At 44.2% G+C, this 23,707-nt stretch overlaps 1 protein-coding gene across 1 annotated transcript in view; it reads right to left on the bottom strand.

Annotated features, from left to right (window-relative positions):
* Positions 1 to 20,094, bottom strand: part of LOC147461876 (putative phospholipase A2 homolog 1) — an 83,828-nt gene extending 63,734 nt beyond the window's left edge. Inside the window, exon 1 of the mRNA XM_086509345.1 lies at positions 19,942 to 20,094. Within this exon, the coding sequence (XP_086365471.1) occupies positions 19,942 to 20,028 (87 nt within the window). The 5' untranslated portion in view covers positions 20,029 to 20,094. The remainder of the gene's footprint in view (positions 1 to 19,941) is intronic.
* Between the last annotated feature and the right edge of the window lie 3,613 nt (positions 20,095 to 23,707).

Genomic DNA, 23,707 nt, shown 5'->3' with positions numbered 1-23,707 from the left:
GTAAATCCATGTAGATGGAGCTTGCCCTTGAAGCAATAAAGTTGTCCACCATTGTCCCGCATTCCCTAGCAAGAAAGTGGCTGCCTTGCGGACCTTTGAAGCCTCTGTAAAGTTTCCCCCTGCATAGGCCTTGTCAAACTGCTGGAGGAATGAGAGAGCCTTCTTCCTGTCATCAAACCCTGTAAAGGTCGTGAATGTCACACCTTTGCCACCTTCTTTGTACGGAGTTGACCTCTCCAGCGACGTTAAGTTGTCATATGGAAGTGACTGAAACATGGGAACGCTGTTAGGGTTCATCTGTGTTCCTTGACCGCTATTAAGTTGACCTGGAAATGCCAGCCATACCAAAGTTTGTAATTCCAGCCATACCAAAATTTGCCTATGGCATCCCAAATTGGCCCTGAATGCTTTGAAACCCTGGTAGCATGCCCGTGACACCATACATGGGTAAGGCATCATTGTTTGAGCACCCCCGAACACTATTCTTGGCGTGTAAAACTAATTTCCAGGTGCATGACCAGCCATGCTCTGGAATACCGATCCACCTCCAAAATAGCCAGGGTGTACTGAAGGTGGTGGGAAGACTTGTTGCATAGCCTGTAGGTTGCTTCCCTGCCCATTAGAACCAGCTATAGGCTGCTGAAAGGTGGCTGGCTGAACTGGTACAGCTTGAAAGACTGGCATTTCAGCCACTTGTTCTTGCACCTTAGCCACAGGTTGTGGAGACTGCATGTTCTCCATCAAGTGTACAGGTGTTTCCATTGACTCTGCACTATGAATCACCTATGCTTGAGCCTTAACAGGCTTTTGAATATGATCCAGTGACCCAACTTGCTGAGACGGAAGAGGAGGTTGAAGAAAGGCTAAAAACCTCGGGTTCTCCATTACTTGTGTGAACATAGCCACAGCAGTAGCCAACTGGGTCCTGAATATATCATCATTCGTCTGTGGTGGTCTTGAGGACTCACCCACTTCATGTGTCTGTTGACCCTATGAGGAGGAAACCTCTTCAGTCACATCATCTCGTCTGTCAGCCATAATTGCAATTCCCTCTGTCTGGTCTATGATCCCCTGTGTCTTCAAGCCCAAACTGACCAAGGCTCACTTCTATAGGAAAAAGTGATTTAATCCCAACGATGGAACCATGAAACCGGCCTGTACTTTCAAAAAGGGCGATAGACCTTAAGACTTAAACCTTATTTGCTTTCACCCATTTAATTTGTCGCCCACTTTACCTGTACGTTCAAGACACAACAAAGGGGAAAGGGATACAGGCTACTAGACTGCACTTGTATGAGAAGACCGACACCAAACTTGCCCCTAAATAGGCGCCCCTTTCAGTATTTCTTTGTTCTTAAAAGAGGGAATAAACGTTGTGGTTCCCTACAAGCTGCCCCCCACAACCTTGGCTGAATTTCAGCTGTTCTGGCCCGATTTCGGCAGCATAACTGTACAAGGACCCTTCACAGTCAATATTCCCACGCATTGGATGACTTTCCCGATGCATACCGACACTTTGCAAAACCTGGCGAGAATCTACAGCACGCTGAATTCTCTGTTTTCTGCCCCGAAAATGCGCCAGATCACCTGTACAACGGTTCCCTCGCGTCCCCGAACCTCCTGGGGGTATTAGGGTCTGTTTAGGCCCAAACCCCTAGACCTGCAAAAATACACAGCAGGCTGTAATTCACTGTTTCGGGTTCCATTTTGCGTGTCGGTCGCATCCATAGCAAGTCCTTGAGCTCCCGCACCTGTAGGGCTACTTGCCCTTTGAATCGGACGAGATTTCGCACGTGAAACCTCACCGAATCACCTGTACCTGCGGGGGATTAGCCACTAGCTATTCCAGTACCTGTGCAAGAGGCTCTTGCCTCGGCAATCGCGCATGAACTCACACAACTGTACATTGGTCGATTGAAAAGCCCACTAGAGGGGTATAACATACTCCCATAGGGGAGAGAGAGGGCAGTGCATAGCGTGCAGGGCATCACTCCTAGCACCGCACTGTACATAAGAGGGAAAGTAAGCACTCCATAGCTCTCAACCTATGACAGAAACTGCAAAATGGGCCTCTCTTCTCTAAAACCAGCGCCACTTCTTCATGCATGAGGAAAGTGCACAAAAATGTGCCACTTGGCACATTTACAGGCCATTTCTTGTTTCGGGGTTGCCACCTAAAAATCTCCCGACCGGTTGCCCAGTTGACTTCACGGCAGAGTAATAAAATGTTCCCCTTGTCATTCCGGAGGTAATGACGCGAACACATTTTCAGGTCCCAAAATAGCAGTTCCCTAAATTTTAGGAGATGCTTCCATTGTATCTTTCTAGGTCATCTGACCCTCTTTGTACAATGCAGCCACACCAAGAACTGAAATGTAGCCTCTGTAGCAAAGGATTCCACTTTGGCTAGTCAATGACCCCACTTTGGCTAACCATAGTCCTTGTCCAACCTTAGTGCTCTCTTGCCCTCAGGCCTGGACTCCCTCTGAACAGTTCCACACTAGCTATGCAATGCAGGGCAGTTAGATTTCCCGAGGGGTGTTTCCAAAAAGTGAAAATAAATAAATAATAAGAAAGAAATCAACAAAAAGGATAGATAGTAGTCACATGCTGGTGACAGTTTCCACCCAGAAGTTCCATGCAAGCATTGCTTATGAAGGCTAAGGTTATCCATGATCAACTATTGGCTATAAAAAGTGAACTCACAAGTACTCAATTAGCTGCTTTGGTACTCACGAAGTTGCGTGAGACGTACGAAACGGTGTCTAGGACACTTCAACTACAAATCACGAAGGAAAAGCTAGAATTTAATGATCTCAGCTCTTTTCACATTGAGGAGGAAGCCGTGTTAATAACTCAAGGCTAAATTCAGATTTATGTCAAAGGTGTGGAAGCACTTGCTGCTTCGGATTCCAGAAAGAAGACCGATAGCGTTGTTACAATTGTGGAAAGTGTGGTCATTTGTCTAGAGATTGTAGATCCAGAGGCAAAGAGAGAGGCTCTACAAAGGACAAGTGGAGACTACGTTGGCAAGAACTCCCGTCTTCTAGTCAAGTGGAGACCGTTGCTATCACTAGCTTCAACCAGATAGAAACTTGTGAGTGGCACACAGGGGCAAGCAATGCTATCTATAAATAACTTAGACCCTTGTGTTGAAGTTCAAGTCACCGGTGTTTGAACTCGTGGGTCGGAGTTCAAGGCACATGCATCTGGCAGGGAACCAATCAAACATATCCAACACACTATGGATGAGTGCACCAATCCATTGTTGTTGGCCAGATTATAGACAGGATGTGTTCCGAAGTTCATTTTCTTGGAATATTTTAAACGTGATGTGTTCACAGTTCATTCTTGGACGTAGTGAAACCAGCCCGTAGGGCGGTAGACGTTAGCTTTCACCCGATTCTTTATCACTTGACTATATGACACAAAGCAATGACTTAAAAGGAACCTGTAACTGAGACTGGAATTACACTTCAAAACAAAAGCATGGCCAGGAAGCTAGAATGCTCCCAAGCAGACAGCGGCACCTATAAGCCCCAAAGGTTGGCGCCCCTTTCGGTATTTCTTTATTCTTTAACAGAGGGAATAAAAACCTGTGAATTTCCTACAAGCTGCCCCGCATAATCCGGGCTGAATTGCACATGTTCTAACCCAGATTTGGCAACATAACTGTACTAGGTCGCTTCACAGTCAGTATCCCCACACCATAGAGGGCTTTCCCAACGCATACGGACACTTTGCAAAACCTGGCAAGAATCTGCAGCACACTGAATTCTCTGTTTTCTGCTCCGAAATTGCGCCAGATCACCTCTATAGCGGTCCCCTCGCGTCCCTGAACCTCCTGGGGGTATTAGGGACCTTTTAGGGCCAAAATCCTAAACCTGCAAAAATACACAGCAAGCTGTAATTCTCTGTTTCGGGCTCCGTTTCGCGTGCCGATCGCATCCGTAGCAAGTCCTCGAGCTCCCGCACCTGTAGGGCTACTTGCTCTTTGAATCGGACAAGATTTCGCACGTGAAACCTCTCCGAATTCACTTGTACCTACGCGGGATTAGCCGCTAGCTAATCCAATACCTGTGCGAGAGGCTCTTGCCTCGGCAATCGCGCATGAACCCACACAACTGTACATTGGTCAAATGAGAAGCTCACTAGAGGGGCATAACATAACTGCTCGTAGGGGAGAGAAAGAGCAGTGCATAGAGTGCAAGGCATCACTCGTGGCACTGCAATGTACATAAGAGGGAAAGGAAGCACTCCATAGCTCTTAACCTGTGACACAGAGCTTGCAAATGAGCCTCCCAACTATAAATTCAGCGCCACTTCTTCTTCCATGAGGAAAGTGCACAGAAATGTGCCACTTGGCACCTTTACAGGCCATTTCCCGTTTCGGGGTTGCCGCCTAAAAATCTCCCGCCCGGTTGCCCAGTTGACTTTGCGGCAGAGTAATAAAATGTCCAAAATAGCATGTAAGGTGCAGTGGAATGAATGTTGTATTTTCTCAAGATTAGTGATCTTTACTGCTCAAGGTTCCTTTTAGTTCTTAGGGAAAGAGAGAGCTTTCCGTCTCGTAGAGTGCTGTGGTCACGAACAAAGTGAGTGGATTGTGCGTGCAAATGAATGAGACTGAGAGAAGGAGAGAGAAGAGATACGACACCGAGAGGTTGTAAAACACTCCTCCGAAGGCCCCACTCTCGTCGGCGAGAGTGGTCTATTCTTTGATTGCACAAAGGTGTACAATGCGTATGCAATGGACTATGCAACTTGGTCTATGCCGATGACGACGACGACGATGGGGCTGAAATCTGAGATCTTCTAATCGCTGAATTTCGGGACTGTTTCGGTGGCTGAAAATGACTGTTTTGGCTGCGTTTTTATGGCTGAAAAATGAGGTTTCTTAGGGCTGAAAACTGATGGCCTTTACGGGCTGAATCTGCTACACTTTAGGTGAATGATGCCGGTCTTAATTTGCTGCTGAAATCCAAAAACGCCAGGGCTGAGATTGGTCCTTCTGTCGCCGGGGTTCTGCAAATGCAAAAACGCTAGACTGATCTGCTGTGTCGTGATGACGCCGGGGCTGATCAGCTGTGCACAAATCACCAAGGCTGATCTGATGCAAAAACGCTAGGTCTTCTGTGGGAAAAACGCTAGAGTAGTCGCGGGGGTTGGTCTTGCTGAGAAGTTGCCTGTTGAGCAAGGTGCTCCTGCTGCCTCTTCTGCCAGAAAGTGTAAACTTTGGTTTGCTTATATATTAACTTAGCAAAATTGCCCTACCTACTTTTGTTGGAAAGTCACTTAAAATAATAAGTGAAAATCCCAATAAATAGGAAAATAGGCTAAATGCACTGGAAAATTCCCCTAACTAATGAATGGATTCTGATGGTAATTCCGATGATCATGCTGTGTGCAACCGAAGGATATGCATCTATGCTAAGTGACTGGGCATGCACGGTCTACGAATAGACTCACAAAAGTGCCAAATCACTGCTAATCTAACTTGATCGGATTGACTGAACCCTGCTGTGGTGTAGCTTGTCCACGGACACATAGGGTTGGGATGTGTCACGTGACATCCCCTCCTTTTCAAAGTGAGGTACTGGTACCGAACTGTAGGGCGTCGAGGGAGATCGCCAACAGCATCCGGAATCCTGGAAGGGACTCTTCGCCGGCCCACTCTGATGTGTGGGTCGTGCGGTACTTGAACTTCATAAAGGTCTGCAACGCTTGCTTCTTTGGGCCGCGCAGAAAGCGACACAAAATCTTTTGAATCTCCTTTCTTGCTTCAACTTCGTGTAGAGTCGTGCTTCTTTTGTCTTCAAGAATCTCCATGGCTGAAAATTCCTGAAACCATCTCCAACACAAAACCATGAACATACCTATTCCATGTAAAGTGAAGGAAAAAAATCTTGTCTTCTCTAAAGACTGTGTATGCAATGTAGATGAACATAGAGACGGAGTGACAACCCGTTCATCAAACACATGCAAACAATGCGCTCGAATCTTTTTTGTTTGATCGAAATCAATCAACTGTGGCAAATCACATTGGAAATGCTCATGCTTGGTGCTCATACTATCATGTGCTCGTTCAGAAACTGTGTCATGCCAAGGAAGAGACATGGAATGTGACTTCCTTACATACAAACTTTTCAACTTTTCATGAACAATCCGCATACATTCGTGCTCATCCATGAGAGAAACGTGCTCAACATACAATATGTCATGCCTAGGAAAAGGGATCACATAACGATGCTGACTAAAATACAGGAAACCTTCACGAATGAAACGTTCGAACAATGCGTGCATATCAATCATGCGAACACATAATACTTCCTGTAAGGGCTCTTTGGACCAAGGCTCGAGAGCCCAGATCGGTTCTTCCTGAATGATCGAATCGTCTTGTGGGGGTTCTTTGGACCTCGACTCGAAAGCCAAGATCGGATCTTCGTGATTGATCGAATCTACAACGAGGTTAGCTTTGCTAGAAAAAGCATCAACTAACACATCATCCTTGTGAACAATCACATCTTCTTCATGCAACTCATCATACTTGTGAGAAATCACATCTTGATCACGCAAATCATCATGCTTGTGAGAAATCACATCTTGATCATGCAAATCATCATGCTTGTCATTGTCATCCAAATCATTATGCAAATCATTGGCATCCAAATCATCATGCTTATCATTGTGCTTCAAATCATCATGCAAGTCATTGTCAATCAAATCATCATCATGCTTCACACAATCATGCAAATCTTGTGTATCATGCTTTGGAGAAGAAGAGACTGAGACAGTCTCCTTTCCCCAAATCTCTTGCATTTGTGTCTAAACTTGAGAATAGAGTCACCAGAACTCTTTGTTTTGTCGGTCGCTCTGTTCTGGTATTGCTTTTCTTTCTGCTTTGTCTTCTGCGTGTCTGCGATCCATTTCTGCTTTTCTTTCTGCGTGTCTGCGTTCCATTTCTGCTTTTCTTTCTTTGCATTCATCATCAAATTCTGCCATTCTTTCTGCATTTCTTGCTTCACGTTCTAACTTCCTTTCTAGAAACAACTGCTTCAACTCCTCCATAGGAGTTGGTGCAATCTTTTTCGTAGATGGGGAAGGGTCTGAAAAACCTCCTGGTGGGGAAAATTCTTCTTCGCCTCTCTCATGCTCATCACCTCTAAGCGAAGTATCCATTCCGCTTCGAGTGATGACCATTCTGAAGTCGTGGGTTCTTGTGGTCTGGGTTCTTAAGTTCTCGAGGAACTTGGGTTCTTGGGGGGTCTTGGGTTCTTAAGTTCACGAGGAACTTGGGTTCTTGAGGTTCTTGAGGTCCTTGATTCGTGAGAATCTAGGGTTCTTGAGGTTCTTGAGTTCTTGGGGTCCTTGATTCGTGAGAATCTAGGGTTCTTGAGGTTCTTGAGTTCTTGGGGATCTTGGGTTCTTGGGGTTTTCTTTCGCTTGCAAATCGCGTTGGAGAAGGATCTTCTCTTCACCCGAGTTCTACCCTTTTCTGCGGGCGCACCCCTTGGCGGCCTAGCGCTCACACCAAGGTTGCTTTTTCCCACTTCACGTCGATTGGCCGGCCGCTAAGTGCACGGTCCGCTCTCAATGAGTGAAAAGAGACACAAGGGGAGGCTGGACAAGCCCTTCTTTCTTGGGATTCCTGTCACTCTTCAACAAAACACGATTAGGAATCGCCACGCCAAAGTAAACTTGGGTTCGTGAGATCGCAACAAGCAAAAAAATTCTTGTGGTTCTTTCCTTGAGTAATGCAGAACACTTCCAAAGCTCTGATACCAATGTTAGGTGTAGCGGAATGAATGTTGTATTTTCTCAAGATTAGTGATCTTTACTGCTCAAGGTTCCTTTTAGTTCTTAGGGAAAGAGAGAGCTTTCCATCTCGTAGAGTGTTGTGGTCACGAACAAAGTGAGTGGATTGTGCGTGCAAATGAATGAGACTGAGAGAAGGAGAGAGAAGAGATACGACACCGAGAGGTTGTAAAACCCTCCTCCGAAGGCCCCACTCTCGTCGGCGAGAGTGGTCTATTCTTTGATTGCACAAAGGTGTACAATGCGTATGCAATGGACTATGCAACTTGGTCTATGCCGATGACGACGACGACGATGGGGCTGAAATCTGAGATCTTCTAATCGCTGAATTTCGGGACTGTTTCGGTGGCTGAAAATGACTGTTTTGGCTGCGTTTTTATGGCTGAAAAATGAGGTTTCTTAGGGCTGAAAACTGATGGCCTTTACGGGCTGAATCTGCTACACTTTAGGTGAATGATGCCGGTCTTAATTTGCTGCTGAAATCCAAAAACGCCAGGGCTGAGATTGGTCCTTCTGTCACCGGGGTTCTGCAAATGCAAAAACGCTAGGCTGATCTGTTGTGTCGTGATGACGCCGGGGCTGATCTGCTGTGCACAAATCACCAAGGCTGATCTGATGCAAAAACGCTAGGTCTTCTGTGGGGAAAACGCCAGAGTAGTCGCAGGGGTTGGTCTTGCTGAGAAGTTGCCTGTTGAGCAAGGTGCTCTTGCTACCTCTTCTGCCAGAAAGTGTGAACTTTGGTTTGCTTATATATTAACTTAGCAAAATTGCCCTACCTACTTTTGTTGGAAAGTCACTTAAAATAATAAGTGAAAATCCCAATAAATAGGAAAATAGGCTAAATGCACTGGAAAATTCCCTTAACTGATGCGAATGGATTCTGATGGGAATTCCGATGATAATGTTGTGTGCAACCGGAGGATTTGCATCTATGCTAAGTGACTGGGCATGCACGGTCTACGAATAGACTCACAAAAGTGCCAGATCACTGCTAATCTAACTTGATCGGACTGACTGAACCCTGCTGTGGTGTAGCTTGTCCACGGACACATAGGGTTGGGATGTGTCACGTGACATAGCAGTTCCCTAAATTTTATGAGATGCTTCCATGGCACTCACACTGGTCATCTGACCATCAATCACCACTGGAACCACATCAAAAAGTGCAATGTCGGCCAGCTATCAGGTGATTTACACTCGTAGCCCCACCGTGGCTAACCTTAGTCCATTTGCCCAACTTCAATGCTCATTGGCCGTCCAGCCTAGACTCTCACTGTCCGCCTCACACCATGCAACTCGGACATTGGCATTTCCAGAGGGGTGCTTTAAAACAAGTCAAATAAGAAATCAACAAGTAAAGTTGCCACAGACTCGTGACATACCCCCCTCTTGAAATCACGAACGTCCTCGTTGCATGAATATCAATCCACTAGTGTGTACAGCACTTCGTGGATACCGTATGACGGATGTCAACCTTTTCGTGTGTACACACCTGGTTAACATGGTACGAGACATACATGCTCATAGTTAACACTCTTGTGTATTCAACACTTGTTAACTCATGTATGGTCTACCTGTGAGACTGTTTCATTGACATAGTGGATAGCTTTCACATTGTGCCACTGGCTTTAATGGAGTCCATAACTTTTAGTACACTTCGAATCCTTTCAAGCATAATAAACCAGTAGTTTAAAAATGCATCAACATGTACTCATTAGAAGCAATTGTAGTACTCTTGACAACTGACAAGACATACTTACTAAATCCATAGGTAAATGAGAAGTGTATTGCACTAAATCCATAGGTAAATGAGAAGTGCTAGCTCCTGGATCACCCCTCTCTAGCGCAGGTCTCTTTCCTTTTGACTTTTGCTCTTCTTGAGTTGGAGAATATGTAGGTGGTAAACCAAAGGCTTCAAGGTAGAGTTGCAATACATTTGGTGACTCTAAGAACTCGTAGAGACCAAATGTCGTTCTAAACACAGTCTTGTGCACATCCTCGGGCCTAATTCGAATCTGATGGTACCCACTTTTAAGGTCGATCCTGCTGAAAATCGCCGCACCCTCTAGGCGGTCAAGAATATCATCAATCCTTGGAATAGGAAACCTATTCTTGATGGTGTTCTTATTTAACGCACGGTAGTCAATACACATGCGCCACGAGCCATCCTTTTTCTGTACTAAGAACACTGGGGAGCAATAGGGTGACTAGCTAGGCTGAATCAGCCCTTTCTCTAAGAGCTCCTCCACTTGGCTCCTAATCTCCTTCTGCTGCGCCTCACTAACCCTATACGATGGCCTATTTGGTGGGCTACAACCTGGCACCAAATCAATCGCATGATCCTCGGGCCTCTCCGGCGGTACTTGAGACGGTAATGAATCAGAAAAACAGCCATTGAACTTTTGCAAAAATGCTAACCTATCTTTATCTAACATAGATAAATTTGACTGACAACTATCTGAAACATCAGGTGCAAAAACCAAGTACGTAGAAAGATGATTCTTTATGTTAGGTGCAGCGGAATGAATGTTTGCGCTTTGCTCAAGATGAGTGCTCCGAACTGTGCTCAAGGGTTCCTTTTAGTTCTTATGGAAGGTAGAGCCTTCCGTTCTTAATGGAAAGTGCTATGACCACAAACAAAGTGAATGAACACCGTGCAAGCAAGTGTATGAGACTGAGAGATAGAGAGAGAAAAAGAGATACGACACCAGAGACGACGTAAAACCCTCCTCCGAAGGCCCCACTCTCGTCGGCGAGAGTGGTCTACTTATGATTGCACAAAGTGGTACAATGACGATGCAATGGACTGATGCAACCTGGGACTATGCCGGTGACGACGACGGGGATGGCGACGACGACTTTAGGGCTGAAATCTGCGGTCTTTCTACTGCTGTCCAAAAACGCTAGGGGCTGAAATCTAGGACTGTTTTCGGTGGCTGAAAATGACTGTTTTGGATGCGTTTTTAATGGCTGAAAATGAGGTTCTTTTGCATGGGACTAGGGCTGAATCTGTTGCTTCTAATGCATGCTGAAAACGTTGAGCCTTCTACTGCAAAAGGGCTGAAAACCAAAAACGCTGGCTGGCTGCTGTAGCGTTAGTAAAACGCTAGGCTATCTCGGAATGACGGCGACACTGCAATGCTGAGATCGCCAAGGCTTGGTGCTTGATGCGGTGGAAATCTGCTAGGGACAGAAAACCCTAGGGTAATTAGGGTGTGGGCGATGAGGAAAACGAAAACGCAAGGGGTACTAATGAGGTTCTTGCTGTGAAGATGCCTGTTGAGCGGGAGCTCCTATTGCCTCTTCTGCCATTTAGTGCTAACTTGGGTTTGCTTATATATTAACTTAGCAAAATTGCCCTACCTACTTTTGTTGGGAAGTCACTTAAAAATAAAATAGGCTAAATGCACTGGAAAATTCCCCTAACTAATTTTGATGGATTCTGATGGGAATTTTGATGATCATGCTGTGTGCAACCAAAGGATATGCATCTACACTAAGTGACTGGGCATGCACGGTCTACGAATAGACTCACAAAAGTGCCAGATCACTTCTAAATCTAGACCGACTGGACTGATTGAACCCTGATCATGTTGTAGATTGTCCACGGCCACATAGAGTTGGATGTGTCACGTGACACTTTATTACAGAAGTGATAGCAGAAGCAGATACAATAGGGACTGACTCTCCTTTTAGCTTTACATCCAAGATGTGAGTTTTGCCCCTATGTTGTACAGTGATCTTTTTGTTGTAGGCATCCAAGACTCCATGCACTCGGAACATCCACGGGATCCCCAACAAGACATCACATCCTTCCAGCGGCATGATGTAGAACTCTTCTGTGTCCACATACGACTGAATATGCAGACGCAGCTTTCCAATGATGGGAGTAACGCACTCTGAGTGGCCAGGACATGCCAATCCTGCCTCTGCGGTATACCCCATCTCTTCAGCTCTGATGCCCAACTGCATAGCTAATTCTGGCGTGATAAAGTTCGCTTTGGCACCTGGATCAAAGAAGATAAGTGCCATCTGGTCTCTAACTTTACCCCACGCTCTGCATAACTCACTGGCATCTATACTAGGCATGTCGCCCAACATGTCTGGTACTAAACCTGTCGAGGGCATAGGCTTCTTTCCTTTCCTATCCTCTTTGTCATCTGAGTCAGTTGGCCTTTTCTTTTGTGGAAGTTGGTTGCAAAATGACTAGTCTGCTCACATAAAAAGCACTTGTTTTCAGCCATCAAGACCTTCTTTTCCTCGGGCGTCTTATGCATAAAAGTCTTCCTTTTCTGCTTCCTTGCCTGCGCTCTAGAAGTCTCGACTAAACCTTTGCCTTTATTGAACCTAGCTGGCCCTTGGGACGCTTCAGGAGCCGCTCTCGTAAAGGGCTGCTTTGCTGAATTTTTCTTTTGCTGCCCTCCTTTCTCGTTGCTCGGAAACCCACTGTCTTCTCCTTTCAACAAGGCAAGACCAGTGTTAGAAACTTCCATAAGCTGAGTGAGGGTAGCCACTCTGTTCCTGGTACAATAATCGCGAAGCCCTTTAGGCAACCCACAAAGTACTTCTCTATCTGCTCTGTCAATGCACAAATCTGTAGGAGGTCACTGAGAGTAACGCTTTACAGAACCTCCTATTGTACTCCAGCAAACTCTTGCATGTAGTCGAAGTAAGCTGGTGCCAATCTGTCATGACGTCGGCTTCAAATTCGTCTGACAGCCAAGCAGATGCAAACATTTGCTTGAAGTAAACCCAAGTGGTGGGTGCCTGTCCTTGCATTAACAATGTCGACCACCATGTGAGCGCATTGTCCTTTAAGAAAGTGGCAGCTTTTCTGACTTTAGAGGCTTCTGTAAAATTCCCTCCTGCATAAGCTGTATCAAACTGCTGGAGGAAAGTAAGAGCCTTTGCTTTCTCCTCGAAGCCACTAAAGGTGTTGAACTTCACAGCTGCACCTCCTTCTTTGTATGGTTTTGGCTTCTCTGTTGGCCCCAAATTGTCATAGGGAAGCGTCTGCAGCATGGGCATTGTAGTAGGGACCATCTGTGCCCCTTGGTCATTGAGATTCTGCATCAAAGGTGCCATATCTGGCTGCTGTCCCCAAAAACCAGCCATGCCAAAATTGACATGTGGCACCCCAAACTGGCCCTGATTGTTCTGAAAGCCTTGTTGCATGCCAATGTTACCATACATGGGGTTTGGCGTCATGCCATGCATACCCCCAAACACTGTTCCAGGCATGTACTGCTAGTTTCCAAGCGCATAACCAGCCATACTTTGGAACACGGATCCACCCCTAAAATACCTAGGATGTACCGTGGGTGGTGGAAAAACCTGACGCATTGCCTGGAGACTGCTGGTTACCTGTCCATTCAATGCAACATTTTGACCCTGAAAGGTGGCGGGTTGAACTGGTAAAACCTGTGGAGTAGGGATCCTCGCCACCTGTTCATGGACAGGAGGGACCTGTCTAGGAGCCTGACGTGACTCCGAAACATGTGAATGCTCCCTATCCTGCTCAGTTGCATGGGGGACCTAGGCTTGAGCCTCAACGGGCTCTGTACGCTGAGGACATTCCCTTGCTTGTTGTGACTTTAATGGTGCTTGCAGATAATCCATAAACCTCGAATTCTGCACCAACTGAGTGAAGACATTCACAGCAACAACTAATTGTGTCTTGAACGCATCCTCTTCAAAGCATAGTAACAGGGAATGGCCGTCTTCAGGTCTCCGTTCTCCGTTCCCATTCCAAGTTCCCGTTCTGAATCCCCGTTCCGTGTTTTACGGGAGTACCTGTAACAGGGAATGGCATTTTGTTCCGCGTTCCCGTTCCCCGTCCCCGTTCCGGTTTCCCGTTCCTTGTAACTATGCTTCAAAGTGCCCAATCATGAACCCTTGAACCTGTTCTCGCTGTGCATTCACACAAAAAAAAGGCGTAGAGAGTGGCAGTCGTGAAATCTCGCCAACTTCATGCTGTAAAGGAATAGCCTGTCTACCCTGGGAAGAGGAACCCTCTTCTCTAGCATTGTCTGTCCTGTTAGCCATAGTGTAATTCCAAGTTCCTGTGCTTTGTGTCTTCGCCGCAAACCAACCAAGGCTCACTTCTTAAGGAAAAAGTGATCTTGTCCCGGCGACATAACCATCAAACCAGCCCATAGGGCGGTAGACGTTAGCTTTCACCCGATTCTTTCACTTGACTATACGACACAAAGCAATGACTTAAAAGGAACCTGTAACTGAGACTGGAATTACACTTCAAAACAAAACCACGGCCAGAAAGCTAGAATGCTCCCAAGCAGACAGCGACACTTGTAGGCCCCAAAGGTTGGCGTCCCTTTCAGTATTTCTTTATTCTTTAACAGAGGGAATAAAAACCTGTGATTTTCCTACAAGCTGCCCTACATAATCCGGGCTGAATTGCACCTGTTCTGGCCCGATTTCGGCAGCATAATTGTACTAGGTCGCTTCACAGTCAGTATCCCCACACCATAGAGGGCTTTCCCAACGCATACGGACACTTTGCAAAACCTGGCACGAAACTTCAACACGCTGAATTCTCTGTTTTCTGCTCCGAAATTGCGCCAGATCACCTCTACAACGGTCCCCTCGCGTCCCCGAACCTCCTGGGGGTATTAGGGACCGTTTAGGGCCGAAATCCTAAACCTGCAAAAATACACAGAAAGCTGTAATTCTCTGTTTCTTGCTCCGTTTCGTGTGCCGGTCGCATCCGTAGCAAGTCCTCGAGCTCCCGCACCTGTAGGGCTACTTGCCCTTTGAATCGGACAAGATTTCGCACATGAAACCTCTCCGAATTCACCTGTACCTGCGGGGGATTAGCCGCTAGCTAATCCAGTACCTGTGCAAGAGGCTCTTGCCTCGGCAATCACACATGAACCCACACAACTGTACATTGGTCAAATGAGAAGCCCATTAGAGGGGCATAACATAACTGCTCGTAGGGGAGAGAGAGAGAGCAGTGCGTAGCGTGCAGGGCATCACTCCTAGCACCGCACTATACATAAGAGGGAAAGGAAGCACTCCATAGCTCTTAACCTATGACAGAGAGCTTGCAAATGAGCCTCCCAGCTATAAATTCAGCGCCACTTCTTCTTGCATGAGGAAAGTGCACAGAAATGTGCCACTTGGCGCGTTTACAGGCCATTTTCCGTTTCGGGGTTGCCGCCTAAAAATCTCCCGACCGGTTGCCAGTTGACTTCGTGGCAGAGTAATAAAATGTTCCCCTTGTCATACCGGAGATAATGACGTGAACACATTTTTCAGGTCCAAAATAGCAGTTCCTTAAATTTTGGGAGATGCTTCCATGGCACTCACACTGGTCATCTACCATCAATAACCACTGGAACCACATCAAAAAGTGCAATGTCGGCCAGCTATCAGGTGATTTACACTCGTAGCCCCACCGTGGCTAACCTTAGTCCATTTGCCCAACTTCAGTGCTCACTGGCCTTCCGGCCTAGACTCTCACTGTCCGCCTCGCATCATGCAACTCGGGCATTGGCATTTCCAGAGGGGTGCTTTAAAACAAGTCAAATAAAATTCCCCCAAAAAGAAATCAACAAGTAAAGTTGCCACAGACTTGTGACATGTAGTGTGGTCTACATTTCAATTTTCTAAAAGGCAACCAATGCTCAAGATGGCATTCTTCTAAGGTAAAAAGTTGAGGGTAGCAAATCCGAGGTGTATCCAGTAAGAGTTGTTGCTGGGGTGTCCATGGTAGCTTCTTCATCAACTTGGTCTCACCATTTATGTCCACTTTGAGCTGCAAAGAGGGTGTTAAAGTTATGGCATCTCAAGTGAACTGCCCAATGTGATCCAAAAATTTATTTTGGCTTTTAGGTATTTATTTCACTTATTTGTCAAAGTCTATGTAGGGCAATTATTGAGGTGTATATATATACAACCCATTGTCCTCATTGTATTATGTATCATCAATCCATTGCCAAAATTGGTTGGTTCAGGACTGACTCTCTCTCTCTCTCTCTCTCTCTCTCTCTCTCTCTCTCTCTCTCTCTCTCATGCATTCTCCCCTTGGTCTCTACGTTTCCGCATCGTCGACTTTGACACATGCTTGGATGTTGATCGCACACCCAAGATCACCATAATCATAATCATCGTCATCATTTGTCATAAATTGATACAAATGTCATAAAACAAAATTCATGGTTCATGTCTGCAATCCAAAAATTATAGGATTCATTTCTAAGTCGCCGTCGCTCCCCGATCTGCTGGTTTACTCAAGTCCAACAATAACTCCTTGTTTTTGGCTTCAATTGGATCACTCGTTCTCTTACGTCCGGAGCTCTAACGTGAAGACGTAACAAGGGGATTATGAGAAAGGGAAGAGTAGATCTGAGAATTTTGTTGAGGGAAAGCAAGGGTAACAGGAGGATTAAAAGAACCCAAATAGTTGTGCAAAACCTCCAAATCAATCCAATCGTGCCTGACGTTTTGCTTTTATTGCTCAGCCAGATACACCAGTTGTCGAACTGCGTCCTAAGCATGTTGTCGAACCGCGTCCTAAGCAGTGTGACATGAAACGTCTCGGGGTTTCGTGCGTTTCGAGGTTTCGAGGTTTCTGAAACGTTTCGTTTCCGAGCTCAGAGAAAGCGAAACACAGGTTTCGTTTTACATGTATGTACTTATAATTATACATTGAACATACATACAAATTCACCTGTCAAGACATGTGAAATACCAAAATCTAGATGTGAGACTTGAGTCACGAGTGACAAGGTAAGAGCTGAAATTGAAATACCTAGCCAAGCCAAAACCATGATAAATTACAACGGCAAAACAAATAACAATGTCTAAACTCATGTTCTCATAACAAGAATCATGACTCAAATCACACAAGCAGTTCCTAATACACGATCTGAATTTTGAGTCCTGACCAAAAGACCAATAATACATGAGTTAAGTTTTGGCCATACTACATAAAATGCCCAAATATCAATAAGAAACTAGCTAGAGTCCTCCTCGTAAGGCTTTGTAATGAGTTTAAAAATCCTAAAACACCCGTTTTGGGTCAGCAGGTCAAAAGGGGAGAAAAAAAAAATAGTGTCGTTTCGTCCGTTTCGTCGAAACGTTTCGGCCGTTTCGCCGTTTCGGAGGGCCGAAACGCGTTTTTATGTCACAATGGTCCTAAGCATGGTCTCCTCTGGATGCTTCAGGGTGGAAGGGTCCAATGGATTTCCGCATTGTCTCCATGCTCTCCATCCATGTTGTCAAGATCGTGCTTCACTTTGCAGAGGGCAAGGAAGCAACTGGGCTCTGATACCACTGTAATCACTTCCGGTGAGGAATCGGATGGAAACACAAGGACGACTACAATCTGCAAAACTCAAGAACACAACCTGAAACAACTGAATTGTGAAAGAGATAGAAGGAAAAGGAAGGGGGGGGGGGGGGGGGGGGGGGGAAGAGAAGATGTCGGGGCGGGATGTCCCTTCACACAATTGGTGGCCCTGAATTGCCACTGTCAATGCCCCCGTTCAGGTATTTCTTTATTAGGTAAACTCTTCTTATACAAAGAGCCGGAGGACTAAAATCCAACAGGTGGTGCTCCGGCAATCATGTGGCGTCAATCTGCAAGTGAAGTGTGTGTGAAATGATGCCGAGAGGATGCTTTTGTAGGTCCACAAGACATGCAACAATAGCAGGTCCTGCCCAAAAAGCAGGGCGCCTAAAACAACCCCCCTTTTCCCTTGCTTTTTCCTAACGCTGGCTGTTTTCAACAAAAGCGCTTTTTTTTATTGTTATTGTAAGATTCAGCTTTAGAGAGAGAAAACTCGTTTTCAGAGAGAAAATTTTACATTGTTCTAGAGAGAAAATTGCAGATTCTAGAGAGTGAAAATATGTGGTAGAGAGAAAATAAGAAATTCAGGTTTAGAGAGAGAATTCTACTGAGAGAAAATCAATGTGCGTAGAGGATTCCGGCTCTGACAAAGAAATTGGCATGGACCACCTTTCTAGAAAGAGAGATCTATGAATGGCCAAACGAACGCAATGATCAATTGCATCTATGACCACGACGTAGAAACTCATCACAACGCCCAGTTTTTGGCATACTTTTTTGATGGAAGTGGCTGACCATTATAAGTTGAGCAGTCGGACACACTTAAAAATAATCTAAATCTACAAAACTCAATAAGAATTCATATGTTAGCCTTATGCTTCCACACACATTGCCCAGGCATCTCTAGATTGAATCTCATGAAATGCTGACGCATACTCCTTTACGAAAAAGCATCTGCTTTTTAAGCAACCAAAATGTAATTCGCTTTTTCAGAAAGCAACTGCATTTCCTCACAACTACTAAGAACCCATCTTCATTCAAGTGCTTGCCTCTTGCGTGCAACTCTAACTTAGTTTGGAATCTACTCACACTATGGAGTATTACCTACTCAATGTTCCCGTCATCCACCATGTGACGCATCTAAATTCTCACCACTTAGTCTCACTCACCGGACTTATGGAACAACTCCTTCACGATGCTCTACGTCACCCATCCCATGACGAGAGATATCCATTCCAGATGGTCGAATACTTCTCCCATCTGATGTCATGCATCAAAAGTATTCATTCTTGGTGGCCAAATAGATATTCCCATTCACAGTGCTCTCGTGGAATGATGCACTAGGAATATCCGTACTAGGATGTCTCAAAGAGAAAATTCTCTCACTTATGGATCAAATTATTTTCAATAATCCATTTAGAATTATAATTCTTTAAAATATAGCTAATTTAGCAGCATTAACTATTTTGGTTATTCCTTGGCCTTACAATGTGCATATATAGCAATTGTAAACTATGGCTTGTCTCTGAGGAGGAGTGATGGATAGGTCTTCATAACTTGAAGGTAATAAATTCCTCCCCATGCACTGCAAATCCAAACAAAAAGTGACGCTTCACCTTTGGAAGAGAATTGTAACAACTCTCCAACGCTTGAAGAGAAACATATCATGACTCTTCAACACTGGAGAAGATACAAGAATACGAGGGAAGGGCATGTTCCCTACGAATTATGATAATCGTGAGGATGGTGTCACCATCATACTTACGTATGGTTTTTTATTTTTCGTGGACACAAGAATCCCATGTATGTGATGCATTTCTCATGAGCTTTTAACCTCTACAAATTTTTGTTACTACTCAACATTTGCTAACTCTTAATGTCTCCAATCTTGCGCGGTTTAGATATTAAATAAATTTCAAACACATGTTGGCATCAACTTACAAGGCAAAACTAAGATATTATATTATCTTTACTTATCATCACTTGACTTCTAAATGCAATCTTAGCATTTTTCAATAATCGATAGCATTCCATAAGTATCATGATCAAAAAGTAAAGATCCCATCATTCCACGTCATTCAAGAAGCATGAAATTCTTGATTAACCAACGAGAGCTACTAGATGTATGAGCATCGTGAAAATCATAACAGAATAAGGGAAAGGGTTGCTAAGACCTATACTCATAACTAGTAACCTATAATTCATTGTGTCCAGCACCTTCTTGAGCCTTGCTTGGGAGGTTTGTTTTATGAAGTGAAGTAATAGAGAATCCCATCACTCCAAGTTGTTCACAAGGCATGAGATTCTTGAGTAACCTGCAAGAGCTACTTGATGTATGAGCACCATGCGATGAAAAGAGGACAAGGGAAAGGCTACCAAACCATAACTACTTTTACCACTCGTCAGTGTCAAACTGGAGTGTTCTCGACTACTTCAACTGAACCGTTTCTTGCGAAGTAATCATGGCACACTAGTTCATATTATATACAAGTGCTGCCATAAATGGTAAATGTCATATAACGAGGAACACCCTACGAGCATCTCCTTGTTCCTACACTAGTCACTCCCATTGGTTTTCTTAGTCTCATCTATATCTATACTATCTATAATACATACTGTATATAAAGGGGGAAGGGATTCCAGCAGACCCTCCCACTCGGCAAGAGAGCTGCCAAAGGCAGCGCCGTTGTACTAGTGGTATAGTAAATTTTCTGCTAAGAAGAACATCTCTCTCTCTCTCTCTCTCTCTCTCTCTCTCTCTCTCTCTCTCTCTCTCTCTCTCTCCACACATGAAGAAGAAAGAGCAGCACCTGAAACTGGGGCCCCTGACAGTTAAACCCTGGAATGGAGGAAGCTACGATGGGCAAGACAATGAAGATGATGCTCATCGCTGACATGGCCTTTGTATAGATCGCTGCGTTTCAAATCAATGGCTTGCGGTGGTGGGTATTGTATGACTATACCCATTTCATATTAAAATCATGGGAAAATTACCAAAATACCCCCAAATTTCAAAAATCACCAAAATATCCTTGCATCTATTTCGGTTGGATTGTTCAAGATTTTCTAATCTCTATTCCTTTTTGACGATTAAGCTCTGTTTTTGAGTGCTTAGCATGTAATTTGTCACAAATAATGAAGAAATTCATCTCTAAAGCCTACGTAATATTCCCAAATTCTATATTTAGCATCTTGTATTGATAGACAATCAGTCTTCTTATGAAAAGCTACAAATTTTTTTGTCTTTCAAGAAATTTAATCTCACGACTAGGGGTACTTTGGGAACTTTGGAAAAATTGAAGGGCATTTTGGGAATTTGTGACAAAATATTGGGGGTGTTTTGGGAATTTTCGCAAATTAGAGGGGTATTTTGGTAATTTTCCCTAGAATCAATGACTTGCGGTTACCCATTTCATATTAAAATCAATGGCTTGCGGTGGTGGGTACTGTATGAGTATACCCATTTCATATTAACCAAATGAAATGTATTGTATAGGTATACCCGCTTCATTTTAACAAAATGGCATTTTGTATTTTTGGCCTGCCATGAATTACTGAGGAGTCTTCTTTTTGGCCTGCCATGCTGGAAGGCCATAGCCTTGAGTCGAGTTATGGGTCAGCTATGTGGTCCCCTTTCATTGGGTGGAAAATTTCTATTTCTTTCTTTCTCTCGTCGCCTTCTTTTTGATGCGTTGGCAACTTGGCGAGGTCATGTGTGGTGACTCTGCCATGCATGTGCGAGGTGCAATTGTGTGTGCCATGTTGCCATCTTCTTCTGGATGTTGTCTCTACTTCCCAGTTGTTGCGACGCATGTTGAATGCGATTTTTTGAGTGGAAGTTTGTTGTGTGTGATGCTCTGAGCGAATGCAAAAGGTGAGCCTCTTCTTTCTAGTGGTTTATGACATGCTTCGCATAATTTGGCTTTGTTGTGTGTGCCTGAGAGAGAGAGAGAGAGAGAGAGAGAGAGAGAGAGAGAGAGAGAGAGAGAGAGTTTTTGTGTGTGTCTGATCTTTTTCCATGTCATTGGTTTCTGTTTTGAAAAAAACGGCACTGCACTATAGCTGGTTGATTTTAAAGATTTTGCAAGCAATGAAACTGCCTTCCAAATGAAGGGTCACAATTTGACATAATCTTAAGTCTCCCTTGTCTTTCTTGACCGCCCATTCAAAATAGGCCTTTGGCTACTTACAGAGATGCTTATAGCACCTTCTGGACGATTGTTTGGACAAACAATGTGAATTGTAGAGTCTAAAAACATATGAGTCCTTTATCGATAATGGAATACACCGATAGTCTTATATGGTCACGGTATTGTCATGAGCATGTAACTCTTGCCCTTTCCTTAGGCCACCATGAGGGAGCTAAACCCTTTCTTATTGATACATAGCTATATCATCCCATAGAGGATTTTGTACACATGTGAAAAACTTTTTAGGAGTGGCTTAGGTGTTAGTTTCACCAAACTCCTGCAAGATGTAAAACCAACAAAACAAGGTGATGTAAATGCTGACCTATCAGATAGGCAAAATGGTCTCATTTTGCACTTTCAATAACGATGCAGAGTAAGAGCATGCTATTGACTTGAGAGAAATCAATTTTACTACAACCAGCCAGTGCTTGTTGTATCAATAACTGAAAAGTTGCATTGGCATTGGACTTTCTAATGCCATGATCCCACTGCTTGCGGCCTGTTGAAATCTTTCTCTGATGTGCTCCAGGTTTGCTCTATGATCCATAGAGAAAATCTTTCTTTGGTCTGCTCCACATTGCCTCTATGATCCATAGCTAGCTCTTGCTTTTGGTTTATATGGTCTTTGATGTCCAAAACACTGCTATTTATCTCATTAGCCCCCAAGGTGAAATGATAGCTCTTCTCAAGAATTGAAAGCCTTACCTTTGCAAAAGAAGATAAATGATGCATAACTTTGCAAAGAACTCCAACCTACTTGATCATTGGCAACAACTCCTCCATCACTACCTCAGTCTGCTTTAAGATAGTGTCATAAAACATGCACTCCTGTTCAATGGAGAGCAAGCCTACTTGCTTTGAGCATGTGTTTCTGACTGGACATGGAGAGGCTGGCCACCTTGTCTCTTTCCCTAGCTCGTGTGAACTCATCTCTTTGCTCTTGTCTTTGCATCTAGCATACCATATTCCAAACCCTATACTTCACCTTAATTGTTCTTACAAAAACTATTTGACACATCAATTCACATGATCTCCCAGTTTAGATGGCGATTTTGATGGCATGGCCCAAGTACAGTTGGTTGATTTTAAAGATGCTACAAGCAATAATACTTCCTTCCAAATGAAGGGTCACAAATTGACATAATCTTAAGTCTCCCTTGTCTTTTTTGAGTGCCACATTCAAAACAGGCCTTTGGTTGCGTACTGAGATGCTTATAGCACCTTCTAGACAGTTGTTTGGACAAACAATTTGAACTGTAGAGTCTACAGACATATGAGTCCTTTACAGATAATCGAATACACTGATAGTCTTTCATGGTCACATATCATCATGAGCATGTAACTCCTGTCCTTTCCTTAGGCCACCGCGAGGGAGCTAAAGCCTTTCTTATTGGTACATAGCTATATCAACCCATATAGGATTTTATACACGTGAAAAAACTTTCAAGGAGTGACTTAGCTGCCAGTTTCACCAGACTCTTGCAACATGCAAAACTAACTAAACAAGGTTATATAAATGCTAACCTATCACATAGGCAAAATGAACTGATTTTGCATATATGTAGAGTAAGAGCGAAATATCTTTTGCTACAACTAGCCAGTGCATGTTGAATCAATAACTGAAGAATTGCATGGGCATTGGACTTTCTAATGCCAACTATGATCCCACTGCTTGCGGCCTGTTGAAATCTTTCTCTGATGTGCTCCACGTTTGCTCTATGATCCATAGAGAAAATCTTTCTCTAGTCTACTCCACGTTTCCTTTATGATCCATAACCAGCTCTCGCTTTTGGTTTATCTGGTCTTTGATGTCCACAACTCTGCTATCTATATCACTAGCCCCCAAGGTGAAATGATAGCTCTTCTCAACAATTGAAAGCCTTACCTTTGCAAAAGAAGATAAATGATGCATAAATTTGCAAAGAACTCCAACTACTTGATCATTGGCAGCAACTCCTCCATGACTACCTCAATCTGCTTTAAGATCCTATCATAAAACTTGCACACATGTTCACTAGAGAGCAAGCCTACTTGCTTTGAGCATGTGTTTATGACTGGACATGGGAGAGACCTATAGAAAATCTCAAATAATCTATGTACCTATATGAATCCAGGGTAAGCCCAAATTCACCACTCTTAAGGGAAAGGGCAAGGTATAGACCTATGGTACAATCCACTACATGGACTATACATGCTTAATCTAAGTTACTACCCCCCCCCCCCCCCGATAAGCCTATTATGAGAGGTGGCTGATTTAGAACGGTGTGTAAAAACTAGCATTGCATGTGTTGCTTAATACGTGGCATAGAAGCGTGCAAAAATTGGGGAGCTCAAAAGTAGGTTGGGAAAAGGTGAAACTAGTGAAGATATACACTTGCATCACACT

Source organism: Adiantum capillus-veneris, chromosome 3 (genome assembly GCF_014529385.1).
Source record: "Adiantum capillus-veneris isolate H3 chromosome 3, ASM1452938v2, whole genome shotgun sequence".
Classification (NCBI taxonomy): domain Eukaryota; kingdom Viridiplantae; phylum Streptophyta; class Polypodiopsida; order Polypodiales; family Pteridaceae; genus Adiantum; species Adiantum capillus-veneris.
The sequence above is the reverse complement of the archived record's forward strand: the minus strand, read 5'-3'. Positions and strand labels throughout refer to the sequence as shown.